Raw genomic sequence first — 23,695 nt, forward strand, 5'->3', positions numbered from 1 at the left:
ATTTCTGTCAATTTGACCCTTTTATATCCCGCTCCTCTGGCCCATTCAGCCATGGCAGGCTCCTGCTAAATTTAATTGAAATCCTTTTCCAGAAGAAGTCTAAATTTGAAAAGTTTATGGATGCATGACGGATGCTGGATGATGCTGGACAACAGGAGATCGCAATAGGTCACTTTGAGACTTTGTCTCAGGTGACCTAAAAATGTCCTACATATGCTGCAAGGAAGCTTATGATGACGTAATTCAAATTTAGTATCTTCAATTCATGTTCATTAGAGAAACCTTAGCTGTAAATAATTTGAAGCCTGTTGAATCAAAGTGGCACTTATTGTTACCCATATATATACAAAACAAAGGATCTTATTCAAAGTCAATAAAGCTTGAGATATCTGTCAAATTCAGCCTGTGTAACATATATTCAGTGGAGTATCCCTACCTGCATGCTAAAGTTTCAGACCTATGGATAAATATGAAACTTTCTTACTTGTATTCATGCATAAGTGATGTGTATTTCTTTAAAGTTTCCCAAATATGAACAGTTTGAAGATTTTTAACTGTCTCTTCTTTTATGGTACCATAGTCAGAAAAGCATATAGGTCTGTGGTTAAACACATCAGATATTTAAGCAGTACACAGATGGTAGTATATAGTCAATATGAATACAATTTGGGCAACAGATAAATATGTCACCCATTAATGCTTATATTTGCATTCATACATAATTTTCATTATCTTAAACAAAAATTGCATATAAATTTCCTGCTTAAGCAAATACTGACATCAGCAAGTTTATTAAGAAGTGATGAGACACTCATCATATTTCAGGATGTGAAGTGTCTAGTGTCTTAACTTTTCACTGTCATGAAGTGAACTAGTGTGATTTTCATAAGAGACTAACTATGGAACTTATAAATGCAAAGTCACTTCTGACAGTAAGTAACAAAGATCACACAACCATTTTGTTGTAGAGGAATTCTGTGAGTGGACTGTCAGATTGATGTCTAGTTGACAATGTTGACTAACTTAGTAATCTCTTGTTGTGGTGATAAGGATTTTGTGGTAAATCAGGTATTCTACAATAAATGTGCTCTGTTATAATTTCACAGCTGTGTAAAGTTACATTTGTACTTGGTTTTTTTTTATCGTTTTGATGTCTTTTGAGCCTAAATACTTTGGATATTTTAGTAGTCAGTTTCTTGATACAGAAAGTGACAGCTAGTTTGCCATTTTAGTTTACGTAGAAGTCATTTAGGTATATATTTTTACATTGACAAAATCACTACGAATTGTAATATACAGTCTCATATACTATAATTTGATATACTTAAACTTAAGATATACATATATACCTTGGTTGTAAGAATCTTCTCCACTTCTTCTACCACTCCCCCCTTGAATGATTCAAGTATCATTTTGGATGGTATTTCAACATCCAACATCTGATTCCAAACCTGAAATTAAAACAGTAGTAACCAAGTATTTACAATGTTATAGATGATGTTTACTTCAGATGTATACAGAAAGAAGTTGTTTGATGACACAATAGAGAAGAGATCCCAAACCTATCAACTGTCAGCCATTAATTTTGTTATACAAATCAATCCTATATTAATGGACAATGTATAACCAGGGACTAAGGGAAGTCTATGTAATTTGATAAATAGAAAAATGTGCATCAAGGACTTCTCAGGCCATCTGCTGACCATTTTGTTTTTACAATCAGTTCAAAAATTTATTGTGTACAACTGATGGGGATGGATACTTTAGCTTGGTTATTCAAATGTCCAGGAGTCAGTGAGGGTTGTGAGTTACATCACTTGGGACTGAGGCTTGACTAACTTTCTTACCCTGAGCCGTAGTTGATATATACAGTCAGCTGACAATAGGTTCTAGAGTTGGATTGACCGATTTGGGGTATATAGCAGCAGACTAGCATCATTAACAATACATGTTATATGTTATTACATAGTGCTAGTTTACAGCCACAAGCCCAAATGAGTATGAGATTTATGATTAGTAAGCATGTGATGATATGAGGACCCCATAAAGGGAAAGGGAGTATTAGAAATATCATCCCCAGTGCCATCCCGAAAATTATGACATTTTTATACAGTATGATATAAATTTTAGTATGCTACCTCTGTGTAGGTACACATGTTGAATGTCAGGATTTAGTTAAATATTTGGCTCAGCATCATGTGATGTAGGTCCATTTGTAATCTATCGGAAACTGGCCGACCTAGTGACTGTTATTACAGTGTGTGTTCTGTAAGCTCCATTATATGTTAGGAAGGAGTTAAAGCCACAGTTGTACCATTTAGATATACTTGCCTTAAACAGACACACACACAATTCCTGGGAAATTGACAAATTTAATAGAATGTCACTACGTACATTAATCTGACGTGTGTGGTTCTCATTACAGATATACTCGCCCTGACCGGGTATACGTAGATCCAGAGTAACCCTTGACAGACATGCATATCACTGCACGAGATATATAGTACTCATTACAGGTATACTCGCCCTGTAGTGAGTACATAAGTTTCCATACTCACATAACACCAATGAAGTCATAGTGCTATTAAATATCAGGTGAGATCTTGCACTTTGCTACCAGAGCTTTTTGGAGAAAGTGATAAGAGGTAATGATACATCAAAGTAGCTATCTGATTGCCAACGTCCAAGCATCTTGATGAGATGGTTTGGGACATCTGACTGTGCTGCTGTAGTCACAGCTCCTATTCTAAAAGAATGACCTGTGGAAAATGAATGATTTAGTCCTGATCGGATCAAGGTCTGTCTTAAGTTGTCAATGAACATCTAGTGAGGTAAGGCTACAGAATGAGTGGCAAACAGAGGTTCCAAAGGAAAACAATCTTTCATGTATCTTTCCGTAAGCATCCTGATGCCTGCAGCTACTGCAAGTACTTGCTGATGTGTATGATACAGGTTAATGGTGACCCCATGTCGAACATGTCAGGTTTGGATGCTTTAAGACACAATGTCATGTTGTTACTGTTAGCTGCTACCTGAATGTCACATGCAATGTTGGTCCTAATATAGAGGCACATTGTTGTAATCTAGAATTGGATTTTGGGTTTTTTCTGCTAACGAGGCCATGTAGTGGAATTGGCACCGAATCCAATGTTGCCAGCGGTAAATATTACTATTGTGAGCTAAGGATGTCGTCTCCTGCAAGAAGACAGAGTTTCCGTTCCAATGATCCATGAAGGAAAACCACCTAAACAAGTCTTGCTGGCAGGCCTGGGTAAGATGTATGTGATGATGAAACTTTTTGGCTGAGGCAGCAAGCTTTAAGAGATATGAATTGAAGAAGTGTCCTTGAATGATCACCCAGCTAGCAAAGCTCATGTGACCTAAGAGGCTTAAAAGTTCATGTTTTGTTACTGTTTTTCTCTAACGAAAGATTTGATTGTCTGATCAATCCTCTGTTGTTTATTTGCCTGTAGACATGCTTCCATTTTATTAGTATTCAGGGTAATTCCTAGAATTTCTAAACTTTCACATGGACATACAGTTTTGTGGGGAGATACAGGGATATTCAATTTCGTTTTAAAAAAAAAAACTTTTAACAGAATGGCCATTGTTCGTTCAGCTAACAAACGTGGTGCAACAATTGTCAGAAAGTCATCCAGGCAGTGAATTATGTATTCCATCTGGTGCTTAATTAATAAAATCAAGCAGAGAGTAGTACCTAAAAGGTTGACAATCTGAACAATTGGAAGGACACCCAAAGGTGAGCTTGGAGAGATACAGATAATTAGATTTTGCTCATGATAATGGGCTGTCTGCAGATCTTATCTGCCTCATTTCATGCAGACTGGAGAAATACCATGATAGGGTTTGTTTAGCCCTTTGGTGGTCTTGTGAATAAGTCAGCACAGGGGTAGGGGAGGGGGACAGGGAAATGGCCGATGGACATGGGCAACATTTGATGCTCCATACCTTGACCAAATAACAGATGTCCAAATCTATATTTTCATACTTACTTTTAAGCTGTTGTAACATTTGTATTTGTCATGCATTGGACACTGACTGCGAAGAAAGCATACAATGTCTTTCCTGAAATTGTCATACACAACCAGGGAGTCATTTTTCCTTGTTTGATCTTCCTTTCCCATGTCTTTGCTTTCCTCGAATACAGCCAGAGCTTGCAGTACAATTTTGGCTACACAGACACTTGTAATTAGGTATCGCTTATCCATTGAAAGTTTCAGCAAATCGTAGCTTATTGTATACAGGCGGTACATGTCATGCAAGATTTGTTGTCTGCAATATAAAAAGCACTGTCCATTAAATATCAATTAACAACAATAAATGTTACTGCAACATGTATCAATACAAGGACAACAAATAACTGGTAAGACATTAAAATGATGTCTACAAGTACAGTGCACTCCATTAAGTTTATATTGTTGTCTCAAGAATACTTAGTATCAAATAAATATTATTAAATGGAGTAAGTTAATTATTAGAAACATAAAAGGCATCGATAAACTACTCTTATTCTTAAAGGTATTCCCAGTCTATAAGTAACAAAAGACTCAATGGTCAGTACTGCTCACCTGCTCTGCAAATGGAAACATAAGAGACAACTTTATGGGACAAAAATTCTGGATCTATCATGTTTATCTAAAAAACTTTGAAACTCTTCTTAATGGTATACATGTTGCAGGTGAAATAATAAATTCAGGGTCTTCTGGTTATGGAGAGATGGTTGTTTGAAGATTAAATCACACTTGAAATATGTGAAAACAAGGTATACAACAATTGAACCAGCAAGCAATTTACCTGAACAAACTAGGTAGCAGAGCCCTCTATCTCAGCAGGCTACTAACCTAACATCATGACCAAGGGTATCTTGGTCAAAGTAATTCATCATGGCAAGCTATTGACTCACTGCTATGACATAGTACATCTTCATAACAGAGAACATATTTTTTCAAAGGAACACAGTAATTTCTTGTATACCAAGTTACATGTGTCACCTGTCCCTTTTATTAGTATGAGCTAAAAGTTTCAAAATACATAAAATTGGTCTTTTTCACCAAACAAAAATATTTTTAAATTGATAGCATCAACAAAACAAAGAAGGATGAACAGATACAATAGCAACTGCAGTTGATTTGCCCAAGAACAGGTGAGCTAAAAATACAATACCCATGGCGCTGGTAATTGACCGAATTTTATATACAATGGGGCACCTCCTAACTAGCCAGGATTTAGAAGGATTTGGTTTGTAAAAGCAAACAAAAGTCCAGACCAGTCCAGATGTGGTTATGATAGATTTGATTCTGTTCTGCACATTACATTAATTTAATCAACATTTACATTTGTCAATAAGAGGGACAAGAAGTCCATAGGACCTGCGTCCCTCACCATGTTTTACTCTATCTTAACTTAAGGATTAGGAATCTAAAAGATTTACAATTGTTCTCCTTTCTGCCTTGTCCCTACCAACTTTAGACAAAATCCTTTAAGTCAAATGGGCTTATGACTCCTATTGGGTCCCATCATTCCCATCCCAGGGAGCAGAGATCTATTTATACAAAATTGAGACCCACAGGTTATACAACACTGATTTCCCTTCATCCAAGAATGCTTCATACCAAATTGGGACAGATTCCTGGGATTCATAAAGAGAGAGAAGGATTTTTATAATCTGCTCTATTTCCTCTATTGGGCCTTGCCCCTTTTGCTCCAGGTAGCAGACACCCACCATGGATACAGAATTGATTTTATTTTGCAAAGGATGCCTCTGACCAAAACTCATTTATGAATAGTTGTGACAGACAACAGCCAGACAAGAAGAGGCTACAGCAGCTAGGGCTCAAATCTCATTCAGACCATATCTATACAAAATCTAATTATGCCTACAGAGTAAAAAGGATTTTAACACTATCACTTTATTTCCTCTATTGGGTTCCCTCTTCTCAAGCCCAAGGTGACAGGGATCCAACATTTACACAAAAATTTTTTTCTACTCCCTAAAACTTTCAGACCAAATGCACAAAATACCTTCATTTCAACAGTATAAAAGGGATCAGTTGAGCTAACAAACACTGTAATGAAGTTTTCATTATGTAAATGTTACAATGAAATGTAATATTTTTTCACTCATGAAAATTTGATGCAAAACTGTGACTGTGGGTTTCTAGTTCAACAAAAGTCACTATTTTCACAATGACTTTCACCAGTTTGCTTTGATGAAACAATTGATTCATTCAGTATGATTTTTTGACCATTTTGTCAGTGGTCCAAATCATAAATATGTTAATCAAAATACTCCTGATTGGGGCAGGTATTGTATACAAGGACAAACTTTAAAAGGAAGAATAGAATTCAAACTTTGATACCAAGGGCTGTGGTTGGAGTCTTGATCATTCAGGTATAGCCTCAGTATACAGTACAAGCCTTCACTCAGGCACAGCTGCAGTATTCGGTGCAAACACTCACTCAGGTATAGCTGCAGTTTTCGGTACAAGCCCTCACTCAGGCACAGCTGCAGTATTCGGTGCAAACACTCACTTAGGTATAGCCACAGTATACAGTACAAGCACTCACTCAGGTATAGCCTCAGTATACAGTACAAGCACTCACTCAGGTATAGCCGCAGTATTCGGTACAAGCACTTGCTCAGGTATAGCCGCAGTATTTGGTACAAGCTCTCACTCAGGCACAGCTGCAGTATTCAGTGCAAGCACTCACTCAGGTATAGCTGCAGTATTCGGTACAAGCCTTCACTCAGGCACAGCTGCAGTATTTGGTGCAAGCACTCACTCAGGTATAGCTGCAGTATTCGGTACAAGCACTCACTCAGGTATAGCCGCAGTATGTGGTACAAGCATTTTAGAGAAACGTTCTTTTCAGTATTTGGAATTAGAAGGGGTCGGTCTTGGGAAGTTTTTTTTCAACTAAAACAAGAGTATCAATGAAACTGATGAATGTTCCAAGAAAACGACTTTATTGAACACAAATTTTTAACAAATTGCTATAATTATGCAGTTAAGGGATTGACGCCCTGAATTTAGTATACTGCATATGACCAATGTACACACTAAGTTTCATGATCTTAGTTTAAATATAAGCAAAGCTATGCTCATGACACAAAATTTTAACCAAGGGCAATCACTCTGAAATGAGGGGTCATGGGCCCAGTCTTTGCTCCACTGCACCTTATTTTTGTATAACTGATGCATAATCATGTTTCAATTTCCTGATTTCAACGCAAGCAAGGTAATGCTCCTGACACAAAGTTTTTACAAAGAGCAAAACTTTGTTATTAAGGGGTTGTGGGCCCTAACATTTGTACTGCACATTGTCTTTGTATGATAATCCTACCTTAGATGAAAACAAAGTTATGCTCTGGACAAGATATCGTTAACAAGGGGCAATAACTCTGTAATTTAGCAGGCAAGGGCCCTGACTTTGGTTAACAGCACATTATCTTAGTACAATGAATGTTTCATGACCCTTGCTTAACTGTGGGCATATTTAAGCTCTGAAAAAGAATGTTTAAAACAAAGGGCAATAACTCTGTGGAAGATACAAGCCCTAAAATTGATACATTGTACATTGTCTTTGTATGATAAATGTATACACCAAGTTTTACCCTCCTAGATTAAATACAAGCAAAGCTATGCTCTTAACGATATATCTTTTGTCAAAGGGCAATAACTCTGTAATTTAGTGGTCAAGAGCCCTAACTTTGGTACACTGCACATTGTCTTAATATCATCAATACATCCACAAAGTTTCATGAACCTAGTTTAAATGCAAGCAAGGTGATGCTCTGCAAACGAAACTTTAACTCTGTAATTAAGTGGTTGGAGGTCCTGAATTTGGTACACTGCACATCAATTTAGAATGATCAATGATACACCAAGTTTCATGACCTTTGCTTAACTGTGGGCAAAGTTATGCTCCAGACAAAAAAGAAAGAAAGGACAGATTGATGGCAGGACAGACAGACAGACAAGGCAGGAACTATGTGCTCCCCCTGAAAATTTTCGGGGAGCATGATAAAGAGGACACCATTCTATACATAACTAATTTACTCAGTTTCATGAGCTGATTGGTTTGGAGGTAAATATGAGGGCATATTGATAAGTTGTGAGCCTTGTATAAAAGAAGTAAGCAGGGATGTCATTTTCAGCTCTACTATTCCCTGACTATTTAAGGCTTTGTTCCTGAAGACTGGTGTCATTTGGTCAGTTTATGTCAAACAGGTAGCACTCCTAAGTAAACTAGGCAAGTGACTTTTGCAAACTGGACAAAATTGCTGAAAGGGCATTGATTCAATATTCAACACCTAAGGATATCCATACTGGTAGCAACACTAGGGAATGATGCCTCTTCATATGCTACAGTGAAAAGGTGGGTGGCGGAATTTAAGCATGGTGGGCAGGGCCATGGTGATGACATCCGCCCTGGAAGGCCTGTCACTGTTGCAACCCCAGAAATGGTCAGCGATATTGCTATTGCTGACTGACGACTTACAAAAAGAGATAAAGACAGTACAGTTGAGATTTCACAGGTTAGAATACATTCCATTCTTATGGAAGACATTGCAATGAGGAAGCTCGTGGGTACCAAGATTTCTGACAGTTTATCAGAAGCACACCAGACGGACTTTGTCAGGTGCTTATCTGAACCTTTTAGAGGAAGATCCTGCTAACTTTCTGCAGAGGTTTGTGACTATGGATGAAATGTGGGTCCATCATTTCACCCCAGAGGTCAAACAACAGTCTAAACCCTGGTTCAACATCACCAAAGAAGGCAAAGAATGTTCCATAAGCTGGAAAGGTTATGGCCTCAGTTTTCTGGGATACTGATGGTATTCTGATGACAGATTATCTGCAAAAGGTACAAACAATCAATGGCACATATTATGCATCACTTCTTAAGCAATTAAGGGAAAATATTAAACACAAGCGCTGCAGAAAACTCAGTAAAGGTGTGTTGTTCCATCAGAACAATGCCCCTATTCACCAGTCTGTCATTGCCATGGCTGCCATCAATGATTTCCAGAACTGAAAATGATCATTTCCAGTACCCACTTGTGGTCAGACGATGACATCATACATGCAGTGGAGGACTTTCTGAATGGTCAAGGAAAGGACTTCTTTGAAAGTGGCACTGAGGACCTTAAACATCACAGGCCAAAGTGTATAAATACTGAAGGAAATTATGTTGAAACATAATGCAAAATGTCAATTTATCAATCAGCCCTTGTACCTACATGCAAAATCTGTGCCCCACCTCTCACTTTATTGGTGAAATACATGTACAAAATGTATATACCCATCATCTTGCCTATCGATGGTGTTTGTTCTTTCAGCTCTCTTCAACACTTGGAGTGAAATTTCAGCTAACATGCTCTGTAGATCCTGTATACAGATTAAGAGATATAACGTTTCAATGTTACATTGTATCTAGAAATTGAAGCAATAACAACATCAAATTATCAACAAGAGATCCCAGAGGGATCCCAAATTGGTACAAAATACTGATATTCCTACAGAAGAAGGATTTTACAGAATTTGCTCTATTTCCCCTACTGGGCTCAGCCTCTTCTGCTCTAGTGAGTTATATGACTTTTTGTTTTTACAAAATTGAGTTCCCTCACCCAAGAATGCTTCAGACCAAATTTGGACAGATTCCTGTAATTTTTTAGAGAAAAAAGAATTTAAAGAATCTGCAAAATTTCCAATATAGGGTCCAAACCCTTTCGCCCTAAGTAGCTTCTGTCCAAATTTGGTTCAAATCTGCTCTGTCATTCTTAACTAGTAACGAATTTCAGAAAAAAAGTTGATGGACAGACAGGCATATGCTCTACCATAATATGCCCTGTCAAAAAAGTGGAAAGTAATTACTCTTTTGAATCAATAGAAAAACAGATGATGATGACAAGAAGACCTGCATCACTCACCTGATATTAAAAGCATATCTCAAATATACGAACAGATGATTCACAAAACAATTTTGAATAAATATTCAAACAATTTTGAATACAGTGATTTTGAAGAGGTCAAGGTTAAAACAAATTCAGCCCTTGCAACCTTGAATATGAGTCAAGGTCACTTCTTTTTGCATTCTCTGTCATGCTTGTTCCCAGCAACCCAAAAGCCGAATACAATGATATTGAGATGTCATTGAAATGGAAAAGCTGATGATAACTGGAAAGAAAGCAGATGGACGACAGAAGATGCATCAGGCAAAAGATCACATGGCTTTTCAGGCCAAGTGAGCTAAAAAGAAAAACAGGTAATTTTTTGGTAATTCATTGAATATACTGCATATTTTACAGGTCTTTATTCTAAATGTTGATTACACTTCAATGAGTCAAAGACTTACCTCACGCTCTTTTTCTTGCAAATATTTTGATTTCATGAAGTAATACAGCTTGGCTATACACAAATCCAGTGAAAACAGTCCTGACTTCACTGCATAAGGCATGTCACAGAGTTTGATAACAGTCATCAAAGTTCGGGGTAACAGGTAGTCAACTTCAAACAATGATTCCAATATTTGAAGAAGTTCTTTGAATTCTCTACAAATAGAGTGAAGAACAATATGATATACACTTATGTTAAAGGCTACACATATCTAATAAATATGATATTTTCAGAAATTGAATTCTTTATTTACACAACGTTAGGTACATATTTTTAAATAATCAAGAAAAACTAAAACAAGCTTACAGTTCATGTTGTAAACAACACAGGTCCCCTCCCGTGCCATAATTAACATTATTGAAGAAACTTTTCAAATACCATGATTGGAACAAGTTATGGATATCTTGATTTAGTGACAGCAGCTTAAAAACAATCAGACCCTCGATCTGATCATAAACTAACATAGATTTCATTTTATCAGTTTCAACCTAATCATCATCCCTAACTCAAGCTATCATTTAGAAACAAAAAATCTATTTGTAGCAACCATGACCTTCGTAGTTTACCTTTTAACCAAAAACACAATCCCACACGGGGTCTCCTACTAAACTAACACTGTATCAAGTTTCAACCTACTCAATCATACCTAACTTAAGTTATTATCTGGAAACCAAAAATCTTTTTCTAGCAACAGCAACATTCATAGTTGACCATTTGAACTCAAAATCCTCAAGTAGGTCTCCTACTAAACTACTATTGTATCAAGTTTCAACCTAATTGGTCATTCCTAACTCAAGCTATCATCTGAAAAGCAAAAATCAATTTTTAGCAACAGTGATCTTTGAAGCTGACCTTTTGACCCCAAACAATATCCCACATTAGGTCTCCTACTAAACTAATCTTGTATCAACTTTCAATCTAATTGGTCATCCCTTTCTCAAGTTATCATGTGGACAGAGGAATGGACAGGACAACATGTGGAAACAAGGAGCTAAGAGATTTGGTAGTTGGTGGACTCCTAAACATAGATGAAAAAATAAAAGTGTTCATACAATTGGGGATTTCAGAGTTAAATTTGTCTATAAATTTATGTGCTTAAAACAATGTGTCTAGCTTTCCATACACTTAAGAGTTTGATTTTTCTAAACTAGTTATGAGCTGATTATGTACGAACTTGGCCAGGGTCAAGCGATCTCACTGCATGTACATGTATACTTCTAAAGGTCTAGTTTGATTAAACTTTTTGCAATGCAATACACATTTTCAGTAAAGCACACTACTGCATGAGTTGTGAACGCACACAAGAGTTACAATTGTTGTGTTTAAGAGTTACAATTGTTGTGTTTTTCTCAGTTGGAGTCATGTCCCTTGTTATATGTTTTTCTTGGTTAGAGTTACTTTCCTTAACAAGCTAGACTATGCTTTTTAAAAAAAAAATATTCATGATTATGTTGCTGCCTGTTGATACAAACATTTAGCAGTATAATGTATTTTTATTGCTTTCCTATTTGCTGCTGCAAAATATCATTATTTTCAGATAAATAAAAAAACACTTTTCAGTGAGCACTGGCGACATGAGACATTTTACTGCTTCTATGAATAAAAGTTTTTTTCACATTCCACTACAGTGACCTTCAGCATATGTCAAGGTCAATCATCTATGGCTCAAACAGATATATCCTCATGTCCTGATCTTTTTATTTTAACCACAATTCCAGAAGGTTCACAAAATATCTTGTACACAAGCCTTTTATTTCAAAAGTGGTCAACTATTACACCTTAACCAAAGTGCGCCAAAATGTACTCAGGGGTACGACTTGAAGGTATGATGCTATTGTGAGGGTACAAAATAAATCTGTCCAAGAGTTCCTGAGATTACCTTAAACCTTTCACAATGACCATCAAAATCTAATCAGGTGCAGAACTTGAACGCTTGATGCTGTGAATATCAATATAAATCTGTTGAAAGATTTCTGAGATACTTTTTGAAAAAAGTTAACATGCAAGGATGCACCAATGGATGCACAGACAATGCATTTACTATTTACCCCCTTTTAAGTGAGAATAACCACCAGGTAAGTAGAGGCTCATCATATGGACCTCTCCCCTTCCCCAAACCTACCTAATATGTCGTGGAATTCAGAGATATCCATACACAAGCCTTTTATTTCAATAGTAGTGAAGTGTGATCTTTCAACCATCATGTGAGATAAAAGGATGGATTTAATAAACCCAAGGAAATTTTTTTTAAATTGTGTATGAATGTAAATCTGATATATAAGTCCATAATGCAATATCCCAGTTGTCATAATTTTGAATCAAGTTGTTTTGTTGACTGAAAAATAAACTTAACCTCACACAATCTCCTTTAGGTACACATCATGCATACCAATTTTCATCAGTAGAGTAATAAGCCTTACTGTACGATTTTTTGTCTTCAACAGAATCGAGAGATAGAGAGACAATCTCACTGAGTACTTACATATTCCATGATGATTTTCCAGCAAAATAGTCATTTTTTTTTTTGTACTCCTGAACACCCCACCATACAGGTTCACGTTTAGTATGTTCAGTTTCTGTTGAAGGTTGCTGATATGGAGTACTCCTTCCCAACAGAAAGTGCAGCAGAGGAACAACCAGCAGCCAACAGGTGTTCTTAGTTTTACCAGCAAGTAAGTTGTTCATAAGTTGTAAATTTTCTGTCACATGTCTAAAATTAGAATGAATCCATTGTAAGCACTCAGTTTGTTCTGAAACAAGCAACACAAGATTTCATTTTTTGACTTTAACATTTGGGTTGATGCTATAGTGTTAATATGAACTAAATCAGTCAATAGGTTCATAAGGTATCTTTATCTACATGAGGCTCTAAGGGCCTGTTTTACTCACCTGGCCTGGAAGAAATTGATTACTCAAAATGACAGGAAAAGGAATTCTATGGGGTTTATGCCTTTTCCCTGTTTGGCAACATCCCTCTGCCCCCACGGGGGTCAGCAAAACCATATATAAAAAAGTTTCCTTGACCTAATAATGCTTCAAACGAAATTTAGAGTGAATCAAATCATTCCAACTTAAGAAGAAAGGTAGGTTTTAAATTTTTTGCTATATTCTCTCAATTGGGCTACTCCTTCACATCCCAGGGGTAGAGACCCACTTGTGCATACAAAATTGCTTCAACTTCTTCCATGGATGCTTCAGATCTACAGTAGAAGGATTTCAAAGAATTTGCTATTTCTCCTTTTGACCAAATTTCAATCCAACTTGGGCCAGAATCCTGGCATTCCTACAGCAAAAGATTTTATAGATTTTGCTCTATTGCCACTAATTCAGCTCTGCCCCTCTTGCCCCAAGGAGGTCTGACCCACTGTTTACCAACGGTATACAAAAACAAGAGGCCAAAGGGGCCTACATCACTCACTGGCTAATTTCGCTATTTAGTCATTTAACAAAGAATTTTAAATATGACATATTTGACATATAATTTCTGAAATAATTTTCCTATTCAGTCCAAGCCCTGTGGTCAAATAGGAAAATTGCATCAGACCTAACTTAGACAGTATCCTTGTACCAAAGAAGGATCTTTAAGAATTTACATTACCCATCCCTCCCATTCCAGGGGGCCATGATGCAACATTTACACAAAACTGATTCCCCTTCAACCAAGAGACTAAGTTTGAATGATACCCAATCATTTCTACAGAAGAAGTAAAATCTTAAATAATTCAAATAATTTCCCTTGTTCGGTCACATCCCTCCCTCTGAAGGGAGCTGAGACCTAACAGTTATACAAAATTGATTCCCCTTCACCCAAGAATGCTTCAGATCAAATTTTAATTGGCAATATCCAATTATTACTACAGGAGGGATAGGATTTTAAATGGGACTAGCCCCTCAAGCCCACAGGGGCTGAGACCAACCATTTATACAAGATTGATTCCCCTTCACCTAAGAATGCTTCAGACCCAATTCGGGCAATATCTGTTGATTCTTACAGGAGTAGGATTTTAAAGAACTTGATAATTTCTCCTTTTGGGTCCTGCCCCTCAGGTTTCTGGAGGTAGAGAACCAATATTTACACAAATTTGGTCAAAATCTGTTCAGTCATTCATGACTTGTAGCGATTTTTAGGGAAAAGTTGACAGATGTCAAGCACATTACACCAGATGCAGACCAATGACAGACACTGTGCCATGGCATAAGCTCCCCAGTCCTTTGGACCAAGTGAACTAACAATTGTACTAGGCTATGATGAACAGTTCAAATGCGGACAAAAACTTGTCAATTCTACAAAAGAATTTTAAAGAAACTGACACCTATTTGGTACTAGGGAACACAGACCTATCATTTATGAAAAAATTGTTTCCTCTTTACCCAAGAATACTTCTGAACAAATATGATAAAAACACTAGAATAGAAGTTCTTATAATACAACCAGTAGAAGATTGAAGTGTGACGTTTTGATGACTACATGGTCACCTTCATCAGACAAATTAGAAGTGTGGAGCATACTAGCACCGACGTACATAGTGTACGAGATAGTACGGAATAGACCAACTTTTTCAGCTGCACTATAATCCTACATACACTAAGGTCAAAAGTAGTGTGACAAGATGGTAAACTGATTATAGACCAAAACAATACACCAGATGGTAACAATGTACTGTAATAAATTCACCTACTCCCTATTCCAACAAAAGAAAAATTTTAAAGGGATCTTCCATTTCCCTTATTAAGCCATGCACCTCTGACCCCAGGGGGTGGCAACGCCCTATATCTACAAAAAATCAGTTCCCTATTCCCCCAAGAAGGCTTTCTGACACAATTAAAACAAAATCTTGTCATTCTTTCAGACGAAAAATGATTTTACAGAATTTGGTAAAAGTCCTATATTGGCCCGGCACCCTGCCATCTGGATCAAAGGAGCCAGTACCCTCAATTTCTGTAATATTTCTTCCTTTTCCCCATGCTTCTAACCAAATGCAGATAAAATCTAGTCATTCCTACTGAAGAAGGATTCCAAAGAATTCGCTAAATGTCTCTAATTTGACTCCGTACCTCTGCATCCATGGGTCTGAAAACAATTGTTTACACAAAATTGATTCCCCTTTACCCAAAAATGCTTCAGTTCAAATTTTGGCAATATCCAATCATTCCTACAGGAGAAGCAGAATTTTAAAGAATTTACTCTATTTCCCCTATTGGGCCCTGCCCCTCCTGCCCTCGGTGGCAAAGACATAATGTCTATACAGGATTGATTTTTCTTCACCAAAGAATGCTTTAGATCAAATATGGGCAATATCCATTCATTCCTACAGGAGGAGCAGGATTTTAAAGTACTTGCAAAATTTCCCCTTTTGGGCCCTGCCACAAAGGGGATAAGAAGCATATTTTTTTAATTATGATCAATGTATACATCAAGTTTCATTAACCTTGTTTTAATGAAGCAATGTTATGCTCATGACAAAATTTTTTTACAAAGGATAATAACTTTGTACTGAGGGGTCATGGGCCTCGACTTTGCTCCACTGTACCTTGCTTTTCTATGACATGTATACATCACATTTCAATTGCCTTGTTTAAATCAGGCAAAGTAATGCTCTGGACACAAGGCAAAGGGCAATAACTCTGTAATTAAGGGGTTGATGTCCTTAGCATTTGTACATTGTCTTTGTATGATCAATGTAATCACCAATTTCACTATCCTAGCTTGAATGAAAGCAAAATAATGCTCTGGACACAAAATTTTAACAAAGGGAAATAACTCTTTGATTGAGGAGTCAGGAGTCTGATGTTGGTACACTGAACATTCCCTTAGTATGTATACACCAAGTTTCATGATCCTTGCTTAACTGTGGTTAAAGTCATGCTCCGGACACAAAAGGACAGATGGAAAATTTCAGTTGTATAGGAGGAGCAGCAGATACATCTTTGGGACATAACTTTCCAAAAATCAGGTGACTGAATGTGATACAGATTGCACACATCTACAAAGCATAAGGATTAAAGCCAGGAAGTATCTTTGTATCTTTGACAGTCAACTTGATTCCAGTATCTTTGCAGATCAGAGTAGCCTACTTTTGATACATGACATGTTGCCTCACCAAGGTGAACCTATACCTGAATGATAAAGTTCCAGTTAAAAGTAGTTTAGGAAATAGAGCAAACTTTCTGTTTTATGTAGGTCAAAAGACAAAATGTAGGTTAAAGTGACATAGTTTTATACATGACACACACTGCCTCACCAAAGTAAACCTATACCTTAAGGATAAAGTTTCAGTAACAAGTAGGGTAGCAAGTAGAGCCCAGACTGACTTTTTCTATGATGTAGGTAAAAAGTCACCACACCAAGGTGAAAAATACCTTAAGAATGAGGACCGTTTGGAGGACAGATGGAACCAAACAACCTAAACGAGAGGCCCATGGGCCTTAACGGTCATTTGATGTAAAATACATGATTTCAAATTTTGAACTTGAGAAGAAGTCAAAAATGTGTTTTCAAGATGGCGGCTATGGCGGCCATGTTGGATTTCAGACCAACACGAAATTAACAAACTTTGGTCAGGATCATGTCACAATCATTTCAGGTAAGTTTCAGCTCAATGAGACATGTAGAACTTGAGAAGACAAAAGGCGATCGCAATAGGTTGTCAGACCCTTTGGTCAGATTACCTAAAAACTACTGTCTGCCACTTCTTAACCATTACACCTTTCCTGGTTCCTTATGTATATTATTACAAATTGTATATATTATTCAAGCATCAGACATGGGAGAGGATAAATGCAAAAGAAAGTCATTCAAAGTTTGTAATAAATTTGACCCTGGGCATCTCGGTTGTTGAAAGGTTGTTAGAAGAATTTCACACATATGACCCTTGCAACCTGCAAAGATGATAAAAATTGCTTTTTTTTACCAAATTTCGTAGCCCTACATCCTACTATAATACTAGCCTCATATCATGGTTCTGGGCCTTTTAAGCCATTGAAGGAACACAGGATGACATTCACAGAGTGGATGCCACACCATAGGGTGAGTGAAGAAGAAAAAGATATTAGTTAGCCATCCATTAATATTTGAAAATTGATCTGTCATCATCAAACAAATAAATAAGATCATTTATGCTGAAATTTAAACAGATTCCTAAACACTAATAAGGGTAAATTATTGTGAAGATCTGGCAAGTAATTTATTTAAAGCTCTATGGAAGTGAAACTGCTGTTGTACTGACAGGCATAGACTCTGTGATTACTATAGTCTAGTCAATTGTGAATTGTGAGCCTCTAACCTTGACCAATGACCCACCAAGATTCATTTTGGTGTGGAACTTCATGTTGTGATACCACAGCATAAAAATAAACTAAATAAGCTATGGGTTCCATGATGCAATGTTATTATACATCAATCACCATTTTTTTCAGTTTGACTTTTACCTAAACATTAAGTCCATGTCTGGTAACATATCACTTATCTCTGTTACTGTATACATTGTGATCACAAACAGAAGCTATTTCATTGCCCATATACAAGTTAAGTTTACACACAATTTTGAGTCAGAATTTGTATGTTGCCTCCATACAATTATTATATGATAAATCTGGTAATTGAATAATGAAATATCAATTTATTACAAAAATTATTGAAAGCTTATACCTACTTCAGATATTTTGGAAAGTGAGCTGCAATATCTTTTATCAAAGTTGTCATGCTGTCTTTCTCCAAATTTGGAAGCTTCAGCAGTTTGCAAATCAATTCCATATCCTTTTCATCTTTTTCACTAAATGGTTTATAACACTGGATGATATGAACTAGGGAGATAACAATATCAAATCTCAAGTGATCTGGTACATTTGAACCTCCACTGGCAATCCTTTCCATGAAAGACACTGACGACTGCTGGAATATCTGTGACACATTTAAGAAAAAAGATAACAAATTAGGTACCAAAGATAATGTGATGCTATGAATATCACTAATTCTATTGACTGCTTCCTGAGCTACCTTGTACACCAGCTTTTTATTTCAAAAGTGGTTAAGTGTCACCTTCCACTTTTAAATTTAATTAATGACCACCAAAGTCGAATCAGGTATAGAACATATTGGCACAATGCTATGATGTTAATAATATGCTAAATCTGTTGATATTTCTTAAGATATCTTGTACATAAGCTTTGCGCTGGGAACTCGTTCACAGGCAAAGCGATAACTATGTACCTCTACTTAACAAACAGTTACAATCAAGATTTACACAGCTGATGGTTTGCTCAGTGTGTAAACAAATGACATGATTGAAGAAAACTTTCTAGTTTGTTATAAATGATAAATGTCAAATTATTGAGTAAAAAGCTGCCATACCTTTCCAGCAAAAACCTCAAAATCATTCGCTGAATACCAAAGCTTCCCTTTCAGTTGGTATATATTGCTGAAGCCCTTTGTCAGACTTTTTACAAAGTCTATAAATTCTTCTGGAGGCAAATTTTGTGTCTGTAACTCAGCTAGGAATTGGTCAAAATAGTGTTTCAACATAATTTCTGCATCCTTTCTCATATTCTTCACATGATCATCTAGTTTCAAAAACATTCTGACCTTGTGGTAAAATGAGGACTCCAGCTTGCCATAAACCACTCCGTCAAACTGGTGCCATATTCCTAAACAATGTAAACATTACTAATGAAAAATATTTGTTGAAAAAATTGCCTTGCAACATGATGAAATCTGATAGAATCACTCAAACAAGGGACCTCAGATAGATCTTGGCAACCAACTTCTATGATCTTCATTGATTCTATATCAATGAGACATTTTTCTTTCTCTTCCCTTTATAGTCTGTTGTATTTAGGTTATTAAAGTCAGAATGAATCCTGGATAGGTAAGTTGAACATTTGAAGTGTAAATGCTGTTAGAATTACATTAATTTGCAAAGAAGAGGCCCAAGAAGTTATTCCAGTGTTTTAACCAATTTGACACTTGTCACCTTAATGTGGGTCAAAGCCATTCCTTATTGTTACCTTTTTAAGGCTTCATCCATAGATAAACTAATTTGATGATTCAGGCCATGTGAGCTAAGCAAGAGATCCATGGTTCTTAATGTCACCTGCATTCCATGAATGTTTAACAAATATATCAAAGAAATAACCTTGTTGTGCGATTAACTGACATCCTATGTTAAGGATTCAAACCAAGTTTGATTTAAACTAGAACTGTCATCCTGAGGATAGGGCCTGTATCACTGATCTGGTTTTGCTTGGCTGAAATTGCTTCATTAAAACAGGAAGGAATTCTGAATATCCAAGCACACAACACAAAACATATCTATTTTCCTATTGGACCCCAATCATCTGTCCTGAGAGAGTCAGCCAGACCATTCATACTTCAGACAAAATCATTCCTACAGGGGAAGTATGACTTTAAAGCATTTGCTCTAATTACCCACCCTCCCCCTTTAAGGGCAGCAGAGACCCATCGGTTATACAAAATTGATTCCTCTTTCCCCAAGAATGCTTCAGAATGAACTCGGGATAAACCCAATCATTCCTACAGGAGAATCCAATCATTCCTACAGTGAATCCAATTATTTCTAAGATTTTAACTTATTTGTTCTATTTCCCATATTGGGCCCTGATCCGTCTGCCCTTGGGAGCTGAGACCCAAATTATACAAAATTTATTCCACTTCGCCAAAGAATGCTTCTGACCAAATTTGGTCAAAATTCAATTATTTCTACAGGAGGAGTAGATTTTTAATGGTCCTGTTGGTTGAGACCCATCATTTACACAAATTTGTTCCCCTCTATAAAGGACGCTTCTGACAAACTTTGGTAGAAAAGTAATAGTGATTTGTAGAAAAAGTTGACAGATAGGCCAGTTGAGCTAAAAAGTCAAAAACAGTTAAGAACTGATTTTTGGCATTCCCTAATACCTCTATATACAAAATTTGGTAAAAAATCAGATAATGTCGAAACTTCAACCAATAAGAGGCAACAATTTGCCTCAGTGTAGATGTCATGACAATGAAATCTATACAGAAATTTTTACCATCCCCTAATGCCTCTGTGAATACAATTTGGTCAAAGTCAGGCAATGTCTAAAATTCAACCAATCAGAGCCCAGCATTTGCCTTAGCATGAACAAAAGTTCATCTACCGACAGACAGACGGCCGGCCGAGCTGATTCCAGTATTCTCTCCACTCCCCTCCAACCCTGACACAAGTGTCTACAAAGTATTTGTGAAGTTATTCAATACCTTCATGAACAGCACTCTTTGGCATGCTAATATAGCGTTCAGCATTATTAGCAATGTAGGTGTCATTAACAAACTCTGCAACAAATTCCTTGTTCCTATCCTCAACACCGTATGTGTAGCAAATTAGTTTCTGCTGCAGATGTCTTGGCAAAAAGACTGATGCCATCAACTCCAAGCTGCCATTGTCAAATTTGCTATGAAATAGAAATATAATATCTGCAAAATGTAATATATGCATTTAAACAACAAGAGGGCCAATGGGCCTACATCACCCAACTATTTGTTAATTGACATTAACTTGTGTAACAATAAAAGGTGACTGATGTCTGATGTTGTTTGGGCTGTTTATATGATTTCAGGAAGTTTAAAGAAAATTTTCCTATATTTGACCCACATGACTTTGAAAGTTGGTCAAGGTAATTTATTTTAACAAACTTGATAGCCCTCCATCTCAGCATGTTACAGGTCAAATAACAGTACCCTGGGCTTCTCTGCTATGGAGAAGAAGTAGTTTGAAGTGAAAAGTTGACAACAGACAGAAGATGGACAGATGGACGGAAGGACAGACGGAAGGACGGACGTACGGACAGAAAGACGAGTGGACTAAGGATTGAGGATGCCACACCAACAGCATTTCAGGACAGGCGAGCTAAAAATACATTATCAAATTGGATCTTTACAGAAAATCACTTCTATTTAAGATTACCAATAATCTATACTCTCCACTTCCATACTCATCACCTTCCAATTTGTGGTGTATGTTGTTATACTAGCAGTAAATTTCAAGAAAAATTGAATGGTGGAAAAATGTGACCTAGACCTTAAAGCTTTGACTGACAAGCTTCAAAATGTAACCAAAAGGAGAAGTCCAGATAATGTATCGCATATATGTATCACAAATCTTTTGCTGTGTTCAAGAAATTTCTTGTGCACCTGCTTACTCCCTAATAAAATGCTCTTGTACAACTTTTGACCTTTTAACCATGATTGATGATCAAATGAATCTTATCAGATATCACACAGTCAAACAACCCAACAACCAACAGAAGTCAGTCAATGCATGGCTAAATAATAATAATAATAATATACAACATTTATATAGAGCACTATCTATTTTGACAAAATACTCTAATGCGCTTCACAATTACATAATAATCTTACTACAAAATTTACAGAACATGTATAACACAGTAATCAACATATGTAACACAGTAACCAAATCAAGTAAGTAGTGGTGAAAGTATGTATATACAGGACGTCTGCGTGAGAGTCTAAAATGCAGACGTAAACAGGTGGGTTTTAATATCCCTCTTGAATTTGGCCAGGGATTTTGACTTTCTAGTAGCAGATGGTAAGCTGTTCCACAAAGTGGCCGCTACCTTTCCAAAGCATCAGTTACCATAAGTCACAGTCGGAGAGTTCGGAACGCACAACAAGGATTCTGTCTCCGATCGCAGTGATCGTGACGGCCGATAAACGGTGACAAGTTCCTGCAAATATTCAGGAGCTGTTCCATTTATTGCCTTGTATGTATACATCGAAATCTTGTACTGTGACCGGAATCGCACAGGCAGCCAATGCAATAAGTAAAGGACTCGTGTAATGTGGTCCCTCTTTCGAGTACGGGTAACTAGGCGTGCTGCGGTGTTCTGTACCCTCTGCAGGCGGCTCATTAGTGTATCAGATACACCAACGAGTAACGCGTTACCATAGTCTAACCTAGAAGTAACAAGAGAATGTACCAATGTCTTGCATGCATCTGTGGTGATGAACTGACGGATACCCCCAATGTTTCTGATTTGGTGATAACAGGAACTGGCAATTGAGTTTATCTGTTTCTCCATGTTCAGAGAGCTATCAAAGTGTACACCAAGGTTTCTCACAGCTTGGACGGCCTCAATAGTTTGGGCACCGACCTTTTACTGGAGACCTTTAGTGTGTTGACACTTGTGGGAAAAGACGATCAGTTCTGTCTTTTCCTGATTGAGCTTGAGCATATTTGAGTTCATCCAAGCACTGATGTCATTTAGACAGGCTTCAAGACTTGCTACTATTATGTCCCAGTTGTCTTGAGGTCTGATAACCATGTAGATTTGTGTGTCGTCGGCATAACAATGGTACTGAAGGTTATGACGACGACAAATCTCCCCGATTGGTTTCGAATAAAGACAGTATTTTCTATGTACCAGAACGGACCCCTGACGAACTCCGAAGTCTAAGGTTTTGCTGTCTGAAACAGTTGATCCAATGGCAACACACTGTCGTCGTTCATTCAAGTAAGACTGGGTCCAGCGTAATGCATCACCAGTCACCCCATAAGAGTACTCCAGACGCTTGAACAGTGTGCCATGGTCAATGACATCAAATGCAGCAGACAGATCAAGCATGATAAGAACCGCTCTACACTAAAGGGTTAATCCATCAAGTGGTTTATATTTCAAAGTTGAAACAAAGTCTGATTTCAGCTATGATAAACTTTATTCATTTATTTTACAACAATTGCAAAACAAGTTATTTCAAATTTAACTAACCACTCTTGTTGGCCCGGATGTAAGTGCAAGACAGGTCTTATTGTGGAAAGAAATAGGAGTACCTGGGGAAAACCCACATGGTTGGGCAGGTGACCCTTACCTTTTCATGTCCGTTCCAGGAGTCGAACCACAGACGGCTAGGTGAAAGGCAAGTGCATAACTACTACGCCACCCAACCAGCTTCCTGAGATAAAACATTCCCTTGGGAAGGATCTAACTACAAACCTCAGATTTTCACCTGAGAATGAAATATCCAATGCTCTACAGCACTTCTGAATATTCAGTCTTCCAATAAAAGGATTTAATACAGATGAATGCACACAGTCACTTATACAGGCCCTGCCCATCTACCCCAGTGGGTGTTCTCCTGAACTTATTCACAATTACATGGGTGCAACTTGGGACCTAAAGGAACCTCAACATCAAGCTTGAGAAATATCCTTCTAGTAATTCTCAAAAAATTTTAATCTTAAAACTTTCAAACTCCAAGCTATCAGCCATTCTGC

At 37.1% G+C, this 23,695-nt stretch overlaps 1 protein-coding gene across 1 annotated transcript in view; it reads right to left on the reverse strand.

Moving 5' to 3' along the window:
• The window catches only part of LOC132563651 (E3 ubiquitin-protein ligase rnf213-alpha-like), an 82,222-nt gene extending 59,177 nt beyond the window's left edge, over positions 1–23,045 (reverse strand). The window contains exons 1-9 of the mRNA XM_060228390.1: positions 22,582–23,045; positions 20,659–20,852; positions 18,772–19,064; positions 18,074–18,321; positions 12,904–13,131; positions 10,381–10,576; positions 4,590–4,594; positions 4,014–4,293; positions 1,350–1,451 (exon numbers count right to left, since the gene is read on the reverse strand). Of these exons, the coding sequence (XP_060084373.1) occupies positions 1,350–1,451; positions 4,014–4,293; positions 4,590–4,594; positions 10,381–10,576; positions 12,904–13,131; positions 18,074–18,321; positions 18,772–19,064; positions 20,659–20,852; positions 22,582–23,045 (2,010 nt within the window). The remainder of the gene's footprint in view (positions 1–1,349; positions 1,452–4,013; positions 4,294–4,589; positions 4,595–10,380; positions 10,577–12,903; positions 13,132–18,073; positions 18,322–18,771; positions 19,065–20,658; positions 20,853–22,581) is intronic.
• Positions 23,046–23,695: the final 650 nt, after the last annotated feature.

The sequence above is a fragment of the Ylistrum balloti genome, unplaced genomic scaffold, assembly GCF_031769215.1.
Source record: "Ylistrum balloti isolate Yb309-2 unplaced genomic scaffold, AGI_CSIRO_Ybal_v1 Utg371810, whole genome shotgun sequence".
Taxonomy (NCBI): Eukaryota; Metazoa; Mollusca; class Bivalvia; order Pectinida; family Pectinidae; genus Ylistrum; species Ylistrum balloti.